Source organism: Diplotaxodon limnothrissa, linkage group LG11 (assembly GCF_057381915.1).
Source record: "Diplotaxodon limnothrissa isolate DT_005_m linkage group LG11, D_limnothrissa_male_GT1.1, whole genome shotgun sequence".
Lineage (NCBI taxonomy): Eukaryota > Metazoa > Chordata > Actinopteri > Cichliformes > Cichlidae > Diplotaxodon > Diplotaxodon limnothrissa.
In genome coordinates this window covers 36,067,521-36,088,424 of record NC_140606.1, presented here as the reverse complement: position 1 = coordinate 36,088,424, position 20,904 = coordinate 36,067,521, and the positions used below count along the sequence as shown (strand labels likewise).

The 20,904-nt window shown below is 38.9% G+C and overlaps 2 protein-coding genes across 2 annotated transcripts; both read right to left on the bottom strand.

Moving 5' to 3' along the window:
- Positions 1 to 1,141: 1,141 nt before the first annotated feature.
- notchl (notch receptor, like) lies at positions 1,142 to 14,452 on the bottom strand. The gene is made up of 11 exons (XM_085365915.1): positions 14,155 to 14,452; positions 12,913 to 13,057; positions 11,868 to 12,200; positions 10,327 to 10,538; positions 9,758 to 10,082; positions 8,211 to 8,386; positions 7,119 to 7,180; positions 6,734 to 6,857; positions 4,890 to 4,987; positions 4,372 to 4,703; positions 1,142 to 1,892 (listed from the first exon to the last, which is right to left on the bottom strand). The coding sequence occupies exons 1-11, from the start codon at positions 14,204 to 14,206 to the stop codon at positions 1,382 to 1,384; spliced, it is 2,370 nt and encodes a 789-aa protein (XP_085222041.1). The 5' UTR covers positions 14,207 to 14,452; the 3' UTR covers positions 1,142 to 1,381.
- Positions 14,453 to 15,093: 641 nt separating this feature from the next.
- LOC146623471 (uncharacterized) lies at positions 15,094 to 19,582 on the bottom strand. The gene is made up of 5 exons (XM_085365914.1): positions 19,463 to 19,582; positions 19,023 to 19,130; positions 17,896 to 18,045; positions 16,152 to 16,754; positions 15,094 to 16,013 (listed from the first exon to the last, which is right to left on the bottom strand). Exons 1-5 carry the CDS (start codon positions 19,506 to 19,508, stop codon positions 15,094 to 15,096), a joined length of 1,827 nt encoding a protein of 608 aa, XP_085222040.1. The 5' UTR covers positions 19,509 to 19,582.
- Positions 19,583 to 20,904: the final 1,322 nt, after the last annotated feature.

Genomic DNA, 20,904 nt, shown 5'->3' with positions numbered 1-20,904 from the left:
GAACCCAAATGCAGACGTGTAAATGACGTGCACACCTTGTGCTAGTTTTCGGGATGTATCAATTTTAACACTTAGCTGTCAGCGCAACTCTAATTCAGTCTTCCCACAAATACGCTCCTTCATCTGAAGAAAGACATTTATAAAAAAAAAAAAAAAAAAAAAGAAGAAGAAGAAGAGGAAAACAAACGGAGAGAAAAATATTTTTTGTTCTGATTTAATTCAATTAGTAGAAAAAAGTCAAGAATGAAAATGACGATTTTTGTCTTTTTGTCAGTAGAAATCAAAACAGTTCCAATTGTAGCCAGAATTTCGAGTATAACAACAATAATTAATAAATAAATGAAATCTGTGCTGAGAACCATTCATCTGATAATTATTTAACTTAAAAATAATGAGACCAGAATATCTGCAGGACGTTTCCTCGGAGCAGTAGCTGCTGGCCTTGGACGTCACCAGAAAGAGGCCAGTGTTTTACGCATCACTGCCTGTGCAAAAGTGAAAACCTCGCACATCTCATCATAACTCATTTCTGCAGTCCCAAAAGCAGAATCTGACTGTTATTAAAAACGTCATCAAAGGCGATTCAGTTTTTATGGTATTTTACAATTATAGTGATTCTGGGAGCCGGTGGGGGGTGGGACGATTGAAGCAAACATTTTAAGCAGTTTTAATCTATTTTTTTATTGTTCACTCTATGCACGCAGTTTCATTTAATTAAAGTTATTTTTGATTTCAGTTTTTAAGTCCCCGGGTAAGTACCAAGAGTTGTTTGAGTGCTGCTGCACAGTTGCAGGACTTGCTTCTACAAAGACTTTGGTTTTATCATTAATGCTTGATGATCGTGAGTTGAAAAAAGATGATAGATAAAGGACTTATGATAACTTAAGAATGCGCAGACTGTGGATGTAAATTAACGAGAAAAAAAATCCACAACATGTCAACAAAAAGTCACTTTATTGCATGCATCCCTGACATCTCTGTGCAGCTATGCATGTGTTATTCATTTATTTTTCCTTGAATATTTCTTCAATGAATACCAGCTGTTGCATATTTGAGTAGAATTCATCTTAGACATTCAGTTTTATTATTTACAAAATCTGAACATGCCATATAAGAGAACATTTACAACAGTATCCCTCAATCTTAACAAAACAAGAAAACAATTATTTACATGAGGCTGATTTAAAAAGAAATAATTAAAAAAGAGGTAATAAGGGAAGGAATATCTCTCTATGCTGTTGTGTATTAGTCTGACACCAATCCACTTAAGAAGCAATGGGCAAAGAAACACTGGATACAAACAATTAAAGTCCAGCTTAGGGCTTTGCACCGAATGACAAACTAAAACTGGGTGTCTCTAAAGGAAGCTGAATTTCCTTTCCTACAGGGCTGTTTGTGTGGAGTCACTCATGTTGTTTAACCTCTCACTTCTGGACTTCTGCTCCGAGTTTGTTGAACTCAGTGCTGCTTGCTCTACTCTAATAACACTGTCTCCGTTTGCAGCCGGCTGGTGTTCTGGTGGGGTAGCAGTATCGGTGGGAGGGGAAACAACTACTCTCTCTACGGGCTCATTGGGTGCTCTGTCTGACACTATAAGGTAATTGGGTTCTGGATGGTGGGCGCTAGAGCGGCGCTGCAGTGCATGCTGGGTGCAGGAAAAGGAACGCTGCCGAGGGGCAGGCTGGGGGGACAGGAAGTGAGGCGTGGCGGCTCTGGGGACTTCCTGATGCCTGTCACGGTCCTCGTCTTCTGATGTTACCTCTTGTAAGGTGCTGATTGGCCGAGGGGAGCGGCCCATGACCCGTGGAGGAACGAGAGCTGTTGCTGACTGGTTGAGCTGGGGTCGCCAGTTCTGAGGAGGAGGGTACTGCACTCGGCCCATGGACCAATCACTGGCAAGACAAGAAGGTCATCATAACATTAGACAGCATAAAAACAAACAAACAAAAAAACCTAAAGAGGTCTTTGGGAATGAACCCTTAAAACTGGAAATAACTGGTATTTTTGCAGTTCTGGGTATGGACATCAAAGACTTCACGTTTTTGGTGTAAAAGCCTGAAATAAGGTCTTGGTTAACACAAACTTATGTCCAAATGAATGTCTACATCTTCATTTTTTCTTCTGCAAATTCATAAATAACATAAAATAATGTCCCACTGATTAAATTTGAAACTTTTACATAAATAAAATATTAATTTAAATATTAATGTGCCAGTTTTGGCGACTGAAACAGCAATATATTATCTCTATTTTACTCAGTGCTAATTTCTGGGTGTCTCTGTTGGTTCAAAGAACTTATACATACACATGCAGCCACGGATGCACCTGGCTAAACCAAGCTAGCAGGTGTTAGCTGATAACTTAGCATTTCACCCATGTTGTCATTTCTTACCCCAAGAAAACAAAGATGGCAACAGCCAAAACATTCACACTGACGCACAGTGGCCATATTTTATGTACAGTCTATGTTAACAATATCTTGGATGAAAAATCAGCTAAATAACTTTAATTTTGTGACTTCAGCGTATCATCGAATGAATCTCCAAAGAAGTTCAACTATAACTACAGGAGATATTCACATTTGTTTTTATTTTCTTTGTTTTTTATGTGTTAAAATCATTATCTATTTTATTTTATGACATATTATCTCACATTACCAGGCCCTTACTATGCACATGTGGGAATATTTGCTAAAAGGTAGGTTTTATTCCCACTGCTGTCAAGTGCTTGCTCAAATGGGGTCGTTTGATTGTTGGTGTTTTGTATTATTATAGGGTCTCTACTAGAGATGGACCGATCCGATATTACGTATCGGTATTACTGGATCGGATATCGGAGAGAAATAAAAAATGCAATCTGATCCATTAAATACACCTCACAAAACTTGCGACATGGCATAACTCAGCTCATAACCTTAGCACGTCGGAGCAGTATGCTTCACATGATAGAGCGGCTGTGGCGTGCGAGAACTCTCGGCGGTCTGGTTGAGCATTTGAAGCCTCGCTACCAAACCAGCATTTCATCTCCGAGAAAGTTATCCCAGAGAGAAGTAAAGCAAGTGTGTAAGTTTCATCTCTGAATGTTTGTAAAGCATTCCCACGTTAAGCTTAACAACCGATATATGGAGTGACTGCTTCTCTCCCTCCCTCTCCTGCTGCTACTCCAATCATGAAACTGATCAATGATCAGCTGATCGGCTTTTCTGTCGCGAGTCCGTCTCTCTTGTTAGTTTATCGCCCACTTTGCGCCAGAAAGAGGAAACCAGCGGCTGAACAACAGCAGCAGCTTGATAAGCTGTTGTTAGAATTTATTTAATATTACTTTCTACACCAGGATCCTTTTCTACGTAGCTGACGGCTGGTAACTGTGCAGGGGCGGATCTAGCAAAGTTATGCAGGGGGGCAGGTAGGGCATTAACAGAGAAAAGGGGGCACAAAGACATACTTTTCTTTCTTATTCTCAGTTAAAATGTCTCGCTTTTAATAAATAATTATCTGAATCTTACACTCAAAGTTTTAATCTGATGTAAAATGTATAGATGTCCATTACTGTATATAGTAACTGTTAAGTCTAATATACCTAGTAATATCTAGTAAGCTATAGTACTTTTTCCTTTGGGAAGGTACCATCTGTGCAGTCTGCAATTCTTTTGAAAAAAGATGTTGAATCTATTTAATTATTGTGGAAAAATAAAAATTTATTGTGAATTTTCTTTACACGTGCATTAAATTAAAGTTGATTGCGTCGATTAAGCATCACGAGGCAGAGGGGGGTGGTTCCCTATTTTTTTCAGCTGGTAGTTGACAACCCTATTAGTTAGGCTGCTTAATATTTCCGCTAAGTACTCTTTAAAACACCAGAATAGGGAGGATGGTGCAGGTTTACGTTTATTACGTTGATCAGTTTTGCTGAACTATGAAATATCTTGGGTGCAGTGTATTTTTTGCATACAAGTATAACAGAATAGCTTTAGTGTTTTGTTTTTTAACTTGAGTATGAACTTATACAAAATGCAGCGAGATATTAAAAAAAAAGTTTTATTGATTAAAAAATACACTATATCGGATTCATATCGGTATCGACAGATATCCAAATTTATGATATCGGTATCGGACATAAAAGAGTGGTATCGTGCCATCTCTAGTCTCTACCTTGCAGTATAAAGCGCCCTGAGGCGACTGCTGTTATGGTTTGGTGTATATGAATAAAACTGACTCGAATACGTTACCCTGTTGCCATAACACAAAAATTTCCCCTTTAGAGCCTATGGAGTATCGATCCATCCATCTACCTAGCTAAACCTGTTGATTTAGCTATAAGGCTGGTAAAAAATTCTATACTTTGATCGGCCTTATAATTCCAAAATCTTACTTTTGTACTGGTGGGGTCATATCCCGATGCCCTATGATACCAGAGAAGGAGGCACTTCTTCCAGGCAGGCCTTGTGAGCCCACCCACGGTGAGTACATCAGAGTGCGCTCCTCCCACATCATGTCGCTTCCCGTGTCCACAGGGATGGGTCCTCTCTGGATCTCATGAGCCAACAGGAGTTCCAGCACTTGGTGACGCATTCCCTCTCTGGCCACGTCAATTGGCCGGCGTCCCCTCCGGTCGTGCAGCTCAAGATTGGCACCATGAAGAAGAAGAAGTCTGGCAGTGTCATAGCAGCCATGGAGGGCAGAGAGGAAGAGTGCTGTTTCTCCCTAGCAAAGAAATAATCAGGAATACCACACATTACTTATATTTATGAACACTTAATGCTTCAGAAATTCAAACATAAATGTTACTTCTGTTTGCAATTCAAAACTATAAACAACAGAAGTGATGCTAAATAAATGTCAGGATTAAAAGTCTTCACTTAACACTAGAGAAAATCCATCAGAGCTTACCTTATTGTCTTGTAGGTCCACAGCAGCACCGTAGCGAATGAGGGTCCTTGCTAGTGAGAGGTGGTTTACTGAGCATGCCCAGTGCAGGGCTGATCTCCCTGAGAGAGACAGTGTGAGTGGAGGGGGAGGTTGACAGGGGAAGAAGGGAGGGAGTAAGTCAGCCAGTGAACAACTATTACACAACGAGCCCAGAGGATGAGGAGAGGGAGGATGAAGGCAGGGGATGACCTGCCTCAGCCAAACTGGAAAAGAGATGACGGGATATAAAGGTGGAAGAATAAGAGCTGCAGAAGGAGATAGATAGAGACACAGAGGCCCAAAGGAAAGTAAAAGTAAAAAAAAAGGAAGCATGAACACCAAAGCTAATATGTCCATCGACTTGAGTTTAAGTACTAGAGCACATTAACTTTGTTCTGAGTCAGAGGAGGGCAGCAGGGGAGCTGGAGAAGGAGAGAGAGGAAGTGATGGAGGTCACAGACAGCAGAGGACAGGACAGGAGGGACACAAAAAGAGGACGTGAGAGAGATGGGGTAAGTTACAAGTTACTCAACCCCTCCGTGTGCAGGTGTCAGAAAAAAAATGACTTACTCATGAGCTGTACATGTTTGGGTTCAGGAGGCAGACATCCTCTCTCTTAGTTATTCTGCTACAGGCTCAGACTGCTCATACTCCACATTCCTCTCTTTCAGCCACTGTGCATTGATACACCACTACTGCATGTCTTGTGTATCTCTCTGTACCTTTCTTCCATCTATCTCTGGGTCAGAGATTTTGTTCTGTAACTGCTGGCTCACAACTGGGCAGGTGTTTACGATTTGCATTGTGTTTTATTTGTGTGCTGTTGCACCCCAGCTATGTCAGGGGAGATTGGCCCTGCTTCTGTCATTGGTTTAATCCTGTTAAAAGGTAGTTTTAGGTACTAGGTTTATTTTTGTAACAGATATCAGAACTTTTACTTTGCCAAGTGCCTAAAGATAACATGTGTTTGACTATATCTCTGCCAGAGGTCTCTTCCTGTTAAACAGAAGTTCTGACTGTCTGATCATTGAAGGTCTCTCTCTGTTTTGAACTGGTGCTATATAGACTAAATTTAAACTTCAATCCACTCTCGTCTAAACAGATATTGCATTTAGACGCGTTCTTTTTTTTTTCATCACCCTGTACTGCACACTGTGAGGTGTGGGGCCACTGCGTGGGTGCATAGACAACCAGGTAAAAACTGTGAAGTAAAACTAATGTGAAGAATTGTTTGTGTTGTTTACTGAACAAACAAAAGTTTGCTGATGCCACTGTGCCGACGATGTGCACGTTTATTTAAGTAAAAATTAATATGGGTTGTGGGGAATGAACTTTGGCCTCTAAAGTGAGGCATGGCAGAAATTTAAGAACCACTGCTCTAAACAATGTAAGTTGGTGGTCCAACTCTGAAGAGTTGTTTGAAATATACAAACTTTGGTGATCCCATGACGTGAACCAACAGACAGTCAACAGTTCTGGTTTGGAGAGACATCACAAAAGGTATCGGCTGTAACGCCATTAAATTTCAAAGAGAGACCTTTTGAGGAACCGTTGTCTACCGGGTACCTTTTAATCTTTCCATTGTTTTTGTTTCTAAACATATAGTTAAAGAATTTTAGAATCATTAGCTTTAATATTTGTCATTTTGACCATGTTGTGTGTGTGTGTGTGTGCTGGAATGGCTTGGATTTTGTTCATTGTTACAACTTTTTCTTAAACCAAATGATTAAAGGAATAAACGTTTAGATTGAAATTCTATTTTAGGTTTATTAGGTTTGGTGTTGAGCCATGTTTTCGTGATAGTAACTGGGACCAGGAAGCATTACCAGTATGATCTGTATTGTTGACTGGCACTCCTGCTCGCAGAAGCTCCAAGACCACTCTGTCCAGCCCACTACGCACTGCTCGGATCAGAACCACAGACCCATCTGGGCCACACCACTCTGCAGACTGCCAACACAACCAAACCACAATGACGAGACACATAATCAATACAAACTCTGTCATAATGCCTTTTTTAAATGTATTTTAAAGAAAAGTTTAAACCTTCTTTTCTAAAATCTTGTTCTAAAGTCAAAACATAAAGAAATCTTCTTAAGTAAAACATGAAACTAAATACACCATCAGAATCTCTCTACAGTCACAGGGCAAAAACTGTTTAAATTCCTGGCATATAATGGCTTCTCGAAACATTGACATAATGAAACTGACCTGCTGAGGAGGACTGAGCAGAGGAGGAGGCATGGCATTCCTCTCCCAACCTCTAGGTGGAGCTGAGGGAAAGCAAGCAACGTTTCAGGGTTAAGGACATTATAAAAACAGGAAATGTATAGTTGTCACGAACATTTTATGTCCCACAATGCAATTTCGTGCTGCAAAGTGTGTTTGTATGAATCCTGCTTTACTATAAACTTTATTACTTTACTTTACTTTATTAATCACTTTATTCACTTTACAACAATAGTCTGTGAGTTTAGCTGTGAGATACTGAAGATACTAAATAGAGTGATTCTGGGTCTGACAGTGAATACAGTTTGAATTTCAGCTTTGTATGTGTGACATCTGTGGTGAAATGTTCAGCCTATAGGTGCAACAAATTATTATTTTTAATAATCATCTGGATAAAAATAGCTTAAAGCTCCCAAGTTTACTTTAATATTTTACTTTGAGAAACTACCAAAGCAATCAAATGCAAAAATATCAAATGAAAAACATTTTGGAGAAACTGGAAACACAGATTTGCTCTTTGAATCATAACAGTGATCTTTTCTGCTGCTGAGGTCCATCAGAAACCAGCATTTTGTGACTACAGTTGAATAAATTCAAATTCAAATTTTATTTGTCACGTACACAGTCATACACAGTACGATATGCAGTGAAATGCTTAGACAACTGCTCGTGACCTAAAAAAAAAAAAGCTATGAATAAGATAGGAAATAAATATGAAAAATTAAAAAGGGTAAATTTAACTAGGAAAGAATAAAATATAAATTAAGGTTAAAAATGAAATAACTGTACAACACAATTTAGAATGAAGGGTAAATTTAACTGGGAAAGAATAAGATAAAATATATAAATTAAAGTTGAAAATAAAATAACTGTACAACAAAATACACAATACACAGTATAGAACTATATAAGAATGTATTGTGTATTGTGTATTTTGTTGTACAGTTGTACAGAATAATGACAGATTTGATTACAATATCTGCCATATTCTTTACAGCAATAGAATTTATGGTATATAGAGATTACTAAGCCAGATAGTCAAGCAACTGAGACAAAATACTGATGTTTCCTTACACTGTATAGCTCTGCGGGGCTGAGCGGCTCCAGCACGGTAGTGTTTCTGCTCCTGGGTCCTGTGGTCACAGATGGAGGCATCGTCCTGACGTCTGGAGCATCTCACACTGAGGTCCTCCATTGAACTCTGAGTAAAGTCTGTGTCACTTCCTATATCCTGATCCCTCTTAAGAGGCCTGAAAACCAAAGCACAGTTTTGATACGGCACACTGAAAACTGCAGTAGTTTTCATGTGGGCACATTGTGTTTTCATGTCCTTTGCTTTACTTTCTTATTTTTCAGCACAGTTAAGAACAATAATATATTATGCAAATATCGGCTGATATGAAACAAAGGTATTCATGCAGAAATGAAGAGGATATCACTGGGATGTCTCAGGTCCAGAAATATCAAATGTTCCTGTTTTCACCATAAGCCCAGTACTATATCTTAACTATGGGTACAGTTATTGATTATATGCTGTTTCACCTAAGCTTTTGATTATATTTTGAGGTTAATCAAGACTTAAGTAGAAAATATATAAGTTAAAACATATTTAAAAATGCCCTCTATGATTTTCTACATCAAATACAATGTTTAACTTGACTAAAAACCAGAAATCCTCAAACTAGCTAATATAGAATGATAATATTTGAATATATATGTATCTAAAGCCCACTGTTACGCAGATGATTTGATTTGATTTGTGATTTGATGATACATGTTCACAGCTGAATTATGATTAGTCATAGATGGGAATCATTTAAGCGTTGATGTTCACCACTATTATGTAATGAAGGTAAAATCACTGCAGTCATGGACAAAACTTGTTTTCTGCAAGGAACAAAGTTCTTTGTAAAACTTTGTCATTTGTGCATACATAAATGCATAAATGACTGGTGTGTCTGCGTGTGTGCGTGTGTGCTTATGATGTTTTTTAACTTTATGTATGTTTTACTGTTTATCAAATATTTCCGTATCTCACCTAACAAAATATTTCCTTTTTTTGCCTGCTATTTTGAATCAAAACTTGGTAAGCATCTAAATCGGCTTTTTATCTGTTGTACAGGGGAAAAAAATTGTTAATTCACAAAGGGGAAAATGAAAATATCATAAATAATAAAATAAAAAAGCAGTTGTCTAATTCTATGAATTCCTTTCTATATTTAGAAAAAACATCTTAAACACTTGTTATTTACATATCAGACACACAGACAATTTTTTAAATGAAATCTTGTAAACAGTTACCGAAACTTAACTGGCAGCTCTTTTCAAAACTCCTGACTCCTCTTTTATTAAAAATTCTGCTTGCTGCAATCCTACAGCAATTCCTGTAAGAACAACATGGTCTAGTTTTACTCTTCACCAACCACTGGTCACCTACCTTTAAGAAACTGGGAATTGTGTTTCAGGGCAGGATTAGATGAGAAAATGTACCAGGGTGAAAGTGAAGTGACATTCAGCCTTTGTAATAATTATACAGGATGAGCTCTCTCTTGTTACTGAATGCAATGACATCATTCCGGAGATTGGCAGACAAAACATCCTCTCAAATGAGCTCCACTCACCGCATTCGCATGGCATCCTCCCCTAGCGGTTCCCTCCTTCTCTTTTTTTCTGCTTCCTTGGCCTTTTTCTTTTTCTTCAAGCTGACCTTATCTTTCTCTCTGCTGGTTCTGACCCGTTGTTCTTGGTGTGTAGCATGCTGTATCCAGGCCTTGGCTTTGCTGTCACTGTCGGTGACTTTAGACCGGTGCTGCACCCTGTCAGTACTGTTCCTCTTTGCCCGCTGCTGCCTCACCCTCCTCACTACCAGGATTACCACGAGAGGCAGCAGCAGCAGAAGCCCAATAGCTATGGCAACTACGGCCCAAAGCCATGCGGGAGTCGGCTCTTTAAATGAAAAAATTCAAACAATAAAAGAAGACACAAAGACAAAAAAAAACACTTGAAAAAGATTCATTTTTATCTTTTTGCTTGTATCTATTTATATCTGAAATATGAAACACATCAACAAATCTGAAAATCTGCACAAAATGTACACACTGGAAACACAAAGGTGTTTTATAGTGTTTTGTTTGGATGAAATTCAAAGCTGGAAATGTGCGTGTGTGGGAGACAGGACATGTGAGCCTACCTTCAACTTCCTTTTCCTCCTCTCTGCTTCCTATTTCCTCTCGGACACCTCTAATGCTGATGACGGCATCCAGCTCTGAGAGGTTGGGGAAAGAGGTAGGTTTTAGTTCCTTTACAGCACGCAGGAAATTTGCGGCCTCAGTTGCATAAGGGAAACAGGTAGAGGGTGAACGGGAGCATGGCCTGTTGTCCACTTGGAGGAAAAGGAGGGAGCTAGGAAAAAGAGAGTAAGAAATGATTGGAAAAAACATGTATGTCATCTTTGAGCATTGTTTTATATGTATTTTCGCATGGGTAAAATTACCTTTGCAAAAAGTTATACTCTTTCAACAAAATAAATTAAAGAAAGAAAACAAAACACAAAGATAATTTCAAAACAAATAAAGCTACAAAGCTCAATTATGACTGGCTTATTGTAATTAATGGAGTTCCCCAAGGTTTTATGTGTGGCCCACTTTTTTTGGTCTTAATTGTGTTAATGCACAATGATCCAAAACTTTTATGGAGAATATGGAATTTCACATTTCTGTGAATCTTCTTTCCCAGTTACTTTATTTGCTTTAAATATGTTCAAGTCTTAACTATATAGATTAAGGACCAGATTTACTAACACACTATGCCCCAAAACTGGGCATTTACAAAGAGAGTGTAGTGACATGATTGCATCTAAGAAGTGGGAACACAGACTTACTCTGTTGTATATATATATTTAGGAGTTAACATTTAGGGAGGAGAATATTTAAACCAAGCATGTGAACGGATTTACTAACTACTCCAACATTTAAAGCAGAAAACAAGCATGTCTTATTTTTTGCACTTGATACTGAAATGAATTGACTGTGCCTGTGTTTAGAAAACAGTATAACTGTAAATCACCTAAAAGACTAACCACAGCTACAGTATTTGGGGAATGGGATATGCTATTTTCCCCTATTTAGCTAAGAGCTAACACTTTATTTTTTGAATGCAAACAAATTTAAAGTTACAGATTTTTCTACATCTCTGACACATAGCCTAATCTCTAACTGAAATCAAATGGATAATTCATTAATTCTACTCTAACTCTAAGCTCATTTGTATATTTTTGTATTTTTACACAGATATTCCTAAATAATTGTACTTTTGCTGTGTAATCTTATTTTACACAAATAAGGATATGTGAAATCACAAGAGGAAAAATAGCCTCAATTTCTTCAGCTTCAGGCTCTTGGATGGTCTACAGGACAAATGTAAACAGAGTGATATCTATGGCAAAGGTAAGAGTGAGAAAAATATAATATTTATCTTTCTTTTATAATACAGTTATCGATACTCTGGTGCCAAATATCAACATTTTAATTAGAACAGGACTTGACAGGGCCACTTACTCCTTGTGGTGGTGCAGATTTGCATATTTTTAGAGTTATTATTGTGTTGCTTTGTCTTACATTTTTTATGTTGCCAGGCCAAAATGTCTCTTGTTACATAAAGGTTAAACAAAGAACATGCACTGTTTTTGAAACTCCCAATCACAATGTCAGAAACATTTGTCTCAGTACCCACCCATCTGAGTCTGCTGGTGACGCCTGCGCCAGCATGTTAGCAAGCTCCTGAGCATTAAAGTCGAACAAATTCCTGGTGGTGGCGAGGGGCACGGAGTCTCTCAGCTTGAGCGGTGACAGGAGGAGGACGCTGAGTGCCCAGAGCACGGAGCTGTTGAACGAGGCGCCACGTTGATGTGGGAATCGAGTGTGTAGGATCAGGGTGCCTTTAGCCCACACGGGGCTCTGGTGTTTGAAGCATTCGCTGCTGTCCCATCCACAGGCCGCGCTATCACATCCCTGATCACAGAGGGAGTTGGCAAAATGATCACGGCAGTAGTGAATGTGGCCCGGGCTGAGAGTCATGATGAGAGCGGAGAAAAACAAAACAAAAAAAGAATAGGTGATCTAAGAAATAATCTCAACTCAAGGTATACTGAACAGTAACAGATAACAGACTACTTGTACTAAGGTTACTTACTTAATGTTTTCATTTATTCTACTTTTATAGACACCTTTGTGCTGCCTGGATCTCTTTAGTATTGTAGTTTGTATTAGTGTTTTTTTATAGTTTCATTTTTTTTTAAAGACTGAACACTAAACTTCCATAAATGATTATAAAAGTAATAATCAACAGGTTTTACTCTTAGATTACATTGATTGTTTGTATTTCTTGGCCCAGTTTCTTTTCCATAAGGTTTTCTTTAACATAAAAATAAAAGGTAACCACAATAAAATGAGGAAAAGATGAAGAAGAACAGGTGATATTACCTCAGTGTAAAAAGCAGAGCCACAAACTACATCTTAGTTGATCAAATATTTATAAGAAGCATTAGAACACAGTACATAAATAAGCTGTTATGACTGTTTAGTGCGTCACTATCTTATTACCTTTTTGTTTCATGATATATGGTTAATCTATCTGTTCCTACACCCAAACATTTTGAAAAAAATTATATTTATATATATGTCAAAGTCGTTTTGAATTTATCACTAAGTTAAAAAATATTTGTAAGGGCTCTGAAAGTCAGAGGGCTGTAATGAAAAGAAGAACAAAAGTATTTTACTTGCAGGGAACCCTGTCCTTCAGGCAGTCAAAGCCGTCTCTGAGACACTCGGGGTCCGTACACTCTCTGTTACACGTCCCATCTGCGAACTTTTCCTTACATTTTCGGTTCACTGGGCAGTGGCCCCATGGATCACCAGATGCAGCTGTGGAGACAGATGCATATTAGACTTTAGAAAAAAACAAACAAACAACAACAACAAAAAACTGCACTACACCACACAGCGTGATTATAGTATTCCTCACTAAATTAAAGAGTATTTGCAGATGTAGTATTTGTAGATCTACTTTTTAATTAATATTTTGTCCTCAAATGAAGCACACATGGGTATTTTAAACGGCAGGTGACTTTTATCAGCAGTGAGATATGTCACAGGTAAATAAACTTCCACAGCTCTCCAGTTTACTATTTTCTGGTACAGCAAAATAGATCCGAGGTCCTAAATTTCAGCTTATCTAACCAGACATTATGCACAGCTGCAGAAAATAAAATGACTGTACAAGCAGTTTTCTCTAACTGTTTTTATCTCCAGACCAGCTCACACACAAATTCAATCCACTCATTGTTTCAGACCCATTAGCAGCTTTTCATAACAATGCAGGTCAAGCCATAAAAGGTGGCTCCTGATTCGTACTGTTAAAGGGAACAGGAAATGAGCCTGACACAAACAGGAAGTTTCCAGGAGAAACGAATAGAAACAGGAAATGGAGTGGGTCGGGAACTTGATAAAGGTCGAAGGTTGTTACTCTGGCAATGAAGAATGTGATGGAGTTGGACAATGGGTTTGGCAGGTGTGTGCGGGACCATAAAGTCATGGTAGAAAAAAAAAGGATAGACAATAGAGCTGTAATTAGACATGTTCACTCGCCAGCAAAGGGAGTCTTTTGGATACGAGTAATTTTACAAAACTGAGCCAGGAAAGATTTAAAAAATATGTATATATACTGCTGACATAAAAAAAATAAAAACACTTTTCATTTTGTCTTTAACAAAACTATGAACTACATTTTGACGCAAGTGTGTTTGTAAACCATGTAAACTTATAAATATTTTACACATTGAAAGAAATATAAATATGTTTGTAACTGAATGCATTTTAAACCCCTCTTCTTTCAGAATGAGCTTTCTGATCATGACATATAGCTACAGGGTTCAGTTTGGTCACTCACTGAGCAGGTGGTGTGTTTCATGTAGGTTCAATAGAAAAAGGAATTCTTTGAATGGGGAAGGGGGGTAACTCACCTTGACATGTCAAGCTCAGTGCCAGAAGAACAAACGTCCTCAGAGCTATCATCTTCAGGCCGTCCCGGTCACCAGGTGCTGCCCCTTCTTCTCAAAAAGCCGTCCTCCAGTCCAGCTGTGTGGTATTATTCCACTACAAACTGCTTCTGATGTGCCAACGCTCAGATGAGACTCTCTATTTCACGTACTGAAAAGACGCTGTAGCTCTTCCGTAGCTGCAGCCCGGCTGCTCAGAATGAATAGTTAACTGTGAGTGAAGTCACCAAATCCCCATCACTGCTGCCACCAACACCTTCCAACTCCACCACCCAGCCCACTTTGTTCACTCGCTCTTTTTTCAGAGGGCCCTGCGGATATCTGGACAACTTCCTGCCACTGTGTGGAGAAGAAAAGGAAGGGCGATAACCATGTGTGCATGTATTTGTGTGTATGCGTGTGTTTGTAATTCTTACTGTGAATCAGGGAGCTGCTGGGAGAGCCGTTACTTCATATTGTGTAAAAAGCAGCAGGGCGTGACGAGACAGATTGGTTTGGATTTGATGATTTCACACATACACACATCTGGGGAGTCCTAACAGCTTGACTGTGACTGCTCTGCCTTTGAAAGAATTCTGGAAATACTTCTGGTAGCTGTTAATATTTAATTCACAAGGGAAAATATCAACTTTGACACTTGAGTTGACTTTGACCTTTTACATCATACATATCGAAACGATAAAATAGCAGTTTTGTTGTGCTCTAACAAAATGATGCTCCAAATAACACGAACCACTCGGAGGCCTCAAAATGAACGTAGTGCTTAAATTGTTTCAGCTACATCGAGACAACTACACTGCTTCAAGAAGTGCAAATATAAAAGAAGGATCCACCATCAAGTCTCAAACAAACGGTGTATAATACAAAGTTGGTATTAACTTGGCAACAAACACCAACATTGGTCTACGGGTCACCGACTCTCTCAGGTTGTTGCCCTGGAGCTCCTCTTTCCAAGCAGTATTCCTCCCAAAGCTCATTAAACAAGTTTCCAGTTCCACCAAAAGAACAACACTGGTCCTTTTTGGAGTCACACAATCTTAAATTCATTTTTTTAAACACAGCACAGAAAACCTGGCGTGAAAGCGGCGCTGTCTTCTGATCCACGCAGTGGCTGTAGTAGTACCTGTAGACCTCGGACATGTTTGAGAAGACTGGCTCCAGACAGAGCTTAGAGGTGGACGTTCCACCACAGGAAGGTGACACTTTTGGTAAACTCTCTAGAAACTCCTTCAGGACTATATGCTCAGAAGCTTTACGGGATTTCCTCTGCATTCGCTTCTTACTGTTCTCCTCCGAATCGTCTAGCTGGGAGGCATTCTGGGCCCAGTTAAGCACTGACCACTCTCCAATCCCCAAAGTGGAGAGGAACATTTTTTTGCAAACTTGTTTTTTATCGCCATCTGCTATCAAATGATATCTCATTGAGACTGATCTTCTAGACTGAGTCCACGGTGCACGGGTTCTTTCCACCGGATCACAGTCCACAAGCCCAGCCACATAGACCTTCCTCTGAGTCCAGTTCATACACTGCCAGAAAGCAGTGAACAGCCCACTCCGCGTTTCGTCACTAAAGTCAGCACAAAAGCGGTTCGATGCCCTTTTGCAGGCACCGGATGTGCATCTTGGCCCCATTGACCTTTGAGCTTTAGTAATAGCGGCGCCATCTTTCTTTCTCTTGCTGGTGTACGGTTTTCCCTCCATCCTGAGTTGCTTCTGACGATTTTGTTTCCATGTTAGTGGTTTTGCAACTCTGGATTTCTTTCGGATTGCCCCCTCTTTTTCTGGTAGCCTGTTTTTGTCTTTGTCAGTTGCATTCATGTGTTCTGTAAAAACATGGGAACCTTATTAACATGCACGTATCATTATTGAGATATACCTCATTGCTTCTGCCAAAACTTGTGTAAATCAGGTCAACGAGTTTATAAAGTAACTGATAAACAGTCAAAGAAAAAAACACTCACCTTGAGTAACTACTGCAGTGTTGCTGTCTACAGGAGGGGCAGTCACAACTGGCTTTTTTTCTGACTTGCTCTTGTTTGATTCAGTCTTTTCTGTTGCCCAGTTGAGCACAGACCATTCTCCAATCCCAAGCGTGGACAGGAACATGTTCTTACATACTTGTGTCCGTTTGCCATCCACCATCAAATGATAACGAAGTGATACCGATCTCCTTGAAGGCAACTCCGCAGCCCGAGATCTTTCCACAGAGTCACGATCGACTTGTCCTGCTACATAGAGCTTTCTCTGAGCCCAGTTCATGTGCTGCCAAAATTCATTGAACACCTTCTTCCTTGTTTCTTCAGTAATTTCACTACATAGCCGATTTGTCGCTTTTTTGCATGCATCCGAGGTGCATCTTGGTCCTATGGCTCTTGGGTGTTTGGTTACAATCTCACCATCTTTCTTGCGTTTGCTTACATATGATTTTCCCTCCATCCTCAGCTGTTTCTGCCTGTTTTGCTTCCACTTTAATGGATCTGCAACTTTGGCTTTGGTTATTTTTCTGACAGCACCTGCTTTATCCAAATTGGTGTTTCCATTTTGGGCAACTGTATTAAGATGTGCTGTACAAACAGATCAAAAAACAGAAAAACATTTTTGTTGTTATTTTTCATTGCTAGCACTGGAGGTCTGGGATTTTTCAGAAACAATGAAACAATGAAACAATCATTCAAGTTTAAACCCTCAAAATCTTTTCTCAGAAATATTGGGGATGTTTATTGGTCTTATTATTATTCTGATAGCACTCAAGCATTTCAGTTGAATGTTCATGGCAAAGAGACCAATTCTGAATACATTAAGAGAGGGAGATGGAGGGCAATGTACTCATCCCTAGTGAAAATTGGGTAAAAATGTGTCAACTGCAGTGGACCATAAAAGTCTCCAATACATGGCGAGAGTTTGGATGGAGACACTTAGTGAGATATTTTATTACACCAATTCAAAAAAGGCACCGAGGAGGTCGCGACTTATGTTGGAGGCTTTGTGGGACCTCTGGAGCTAAACATTATCATATCTTCTGGGGATGTAATGTAATTTTGGTCCTGTATGTGTAATCATATAAATTTTGTTTATGGATCTAAAATCCCCTGTTCATTTCAGTGTATATATTTGGGAGCTGTAAACACGCAAAACTGGAAGAAGTCTGATATGAGACTGTTGGCAATTCTATTGATTGCTAGCAAAAAAGCCATTACAAGGAAATGGTTAAAGGTTGAACCACCGTCACAGGAGGACTGCATCAATATAGTCAACGAAATCTACATTACGGAAAAACTATCATTCACTTTGAGGATTCACAGTGACAAGTTCTATGAGCAACGGTCAAAATGAACCAAATATGTTAAACCAATAAGATCTGACTTTTTGTAAGGTTCTGGAACTACGAGTGATACATGGATTTCGGGGATGTCTAGGCCCGGTGGCGCTGAAGCAGCTGACTTTTCTGTTGACCCAAATTAATTTAACTATATACGTAAAAGTATATATATTAAATAATAATGGATAAATGGATAATAATAATAATAACAAGAATAATTATAAAAATATTATTATAATAAATAATCCACCGGTGTTACTGAAAATTAAAAAATATATATATATATATCAATTGAATGTTCACAAAATTAACTTTTTATAATACTTGCATGCACACTTATACATCCAAGTAAAGGTGGATGTACATTAACTCTTATCTGTACTTACTAGTGTCAGCACCCACAGGTGCTTGGTGATGTACAGGAAATTGGGAGATCATCTGCTGCTCAGATATTGTCATTGAGTGGGACCGTTTTTTACCCACTCCATCTTTGTCCATGTCAGATTTCCTGCTTGCATCACCGACATGCAGGTGGTCTATGTAGAGAAGCATACATTGTAACAAGCAGCAATGAGTTGACTGTCCAGAATTCTGTCAGCAGTAACTCTCCCCCTAGTCTCCACATGTAATTGTGCACACATCAACAGCCTGTTTTACATTGTTGTAGCCCACATTCATGTTCAGTAAATATGTCTGTTTGTATGAAGCTTTGTTTTGTTCTGTTTGCTTGTATCAATGGCTCTGTGGATTATTGAGTCATTTATAGGCTCAAACTCAGGAGGCAGGAATTGAACTCAAAATGAGCTTTAATGTTGATTTCCCAGGTGATAAACAGTCCAGAATCCACAAGACAAGTTACAGAAAATAGGACATCTATACATCTACACAGTAAATACAAGGGCTACAAAGACAAGGAACAGGTAGCTGGAGGGATGAATCAATAAAGGTTAAAAACACAAGACTATACAGAAATAACCCTAAAAAAAGAATATTAACAAAAATGAGAAACAAAGAAGTGAAACCCCAGATACTCAGAAGCTACTAATCAACTGTAATCAAATAGACACTGACATTGACCCTTAAATGAATAAAAATAATCATTTAAAAGTGTAAAACATGCAAACACGTTTTTTTTTGTGCCTTACCTTGTATATTTGTGTGTTCTGTGACTGGTAAATAGTCACTCGTGCCCCACAGGAATATTTGAATATGAAATATTGATATCATGTTGGTAACACAAACTGTGTACTAAAGATAATTCTTCTCTTTGTATGGCTTTGGCATACTTGGCATACAAACCCTTTTCACTTCCCAGCACTCACATTTGAAATGTAACATCCTTGCTAAACAAAAATATACTACTAAACCTATACTTCTTATTTGAAGTGACCAGAGTGGCCTGGGATTATGTTACAATTTGTGAATTGTTTAAGTCTGCCTCTGCTTGTTAGGACAGGTGAATACCTGATATTTTTCACATTTCATTAAACATTGCATGAGCTCATATACCCACCTGGTGGGATGTGATGGTGCCCAAAAGTCTCAGGGACTGTGGGTCTGTGGACTGGGGTTTCGGGGGTGGGTTTGGGAAGAAGACCAATATCCTCCATTGCTGCAATAGCTAAAACATGAAAAAGAAAAGAATTATTATTGTATTTTACGATTGATTTTAAAATCGCATTTTCTCCAGCCATCTTTCTTTCCCCTCTTAGGTCATCACTAAAATCAGCCTGAAACCCCGTCAGCGCAGCTGTTTACTGTGCACAACAAACCCATGTGGCCAAATCCAGATGTTTTAGCTTACGTAGAAGTAGGCGTTGCTGGGCCTGAGAGTCACGGAAAAACTGCAGCTCGAGAAGCTGCTCCTAACGCGGTATATCTGGCTAAGCTCTCACCCTTCATGCAGGCTGAAACCTTTAAAATGACACATTTCTGGCGTTCGTGTTTGCTTACACAGCGTTATACATTTGAAAACGTCTCGTAAACCCGTCGCTTCCATCCAGACCAGCTCACAAATGTCCCCGCTGCCAACTGTTTACTCCATCGCGGCTCTGGCAGCGAAACTCCGCAGCAGTCAAATCAGTTAACTCGACTTTTATTTGGCTAAATGTTCATAACTGTATGCTCTGAGGGGCTTCTCACAGGCAGCTGCCATGTCTGAGCATGCGCATCCAGGCTTTCCAGGGTACATATACAAGTGACTTTGGTGTGACAGTTTATAACAGAGATGGGAGCTCAGTTTCACAAATGTATGAATCACATATGTGTAAAGTTACGCCTTAATTTCAGCCAAAGGGAAACAAAAATGAATATTATTGTTGCAAATCCCATAAAGTCTTCTGACAGTATTCTGATGCAGGCCATCTATGCAAGGATTATTTATATCATTCAATTCTGCGGTTACAAAGAGATTAATTGCTTTAGTTTGCACTAGAAGAACAATGACAACAATGTGCCATGTCTAACAACATGTAAATATGCTTTTATATACTGAAAAAAAGACAGTGTAAGAGCATAATTCTCCATAATAATAGGTCTAATGGGTCAACATAAGGGTTCAAATTAGAATTATTCAGTGGCTGCTCTCAGTTCAATATTTACCATAGTAGCCTATTTTATTTACCAACTGTGGTTTGCACCATTGCCTCACAGCAAGAAAACCCTCTGTTCAAATCCATCACAAGGCTGGAGCTTTCCTGCAGGGACTTTACATGTTCACAACCCTAAACTGGATAAGCAGAAGAAAGTGAATGGATGGACTTTCCTTGATTTTTTTCATTTAGTAAAGCATTCTACTTTTGAACAGATTACTGTGGATTTAATTAACAGTTATGATTACTAGGTACTAAAAACGCTTCATTTTCTCCAAAGTTAACCTCAGTGAACTGCAGTATAAACATGCTGCATACATTTTAAAGAAATCATTATCCCAAAAGTGCTGCTGCAGTAGAAATTTCGAAAATATTTCCCGACATAGAAACTAGAATACAGTGAAAACACAAAAAGGGATATTGTATTGGCTGAATCCAGTTTGAATTAGTTTAGAATTCTACATTTTAAACTTAAAACTTTTAAACTAAAAGTTTTTTAATGCAATAAAGGACTATAAATCTGTCGTTTTTTAAGTGCTGAAGTGTAAGAAATTGACCAAAGATGTATTTTATTGCTTTTTATTTTTTTCAAAATAAACAGCAAAGCAAACACATGCTTTGTGGTTTACAGGGGTTTACAAAGAGGGTTCCTAAAATAGTAGGAACACTTTTAGCGTTGCTTTTTCCAGCCATCAAACCGGAAAGAAGGGAAAGGAAGGAAACTGTCAGGGAGTTCAAAGTTTCTGTTGGGGGTTTCAGTGTCCAAGACCAGGCAAGAGACAACATGTGACCGTCAGGCAGGCA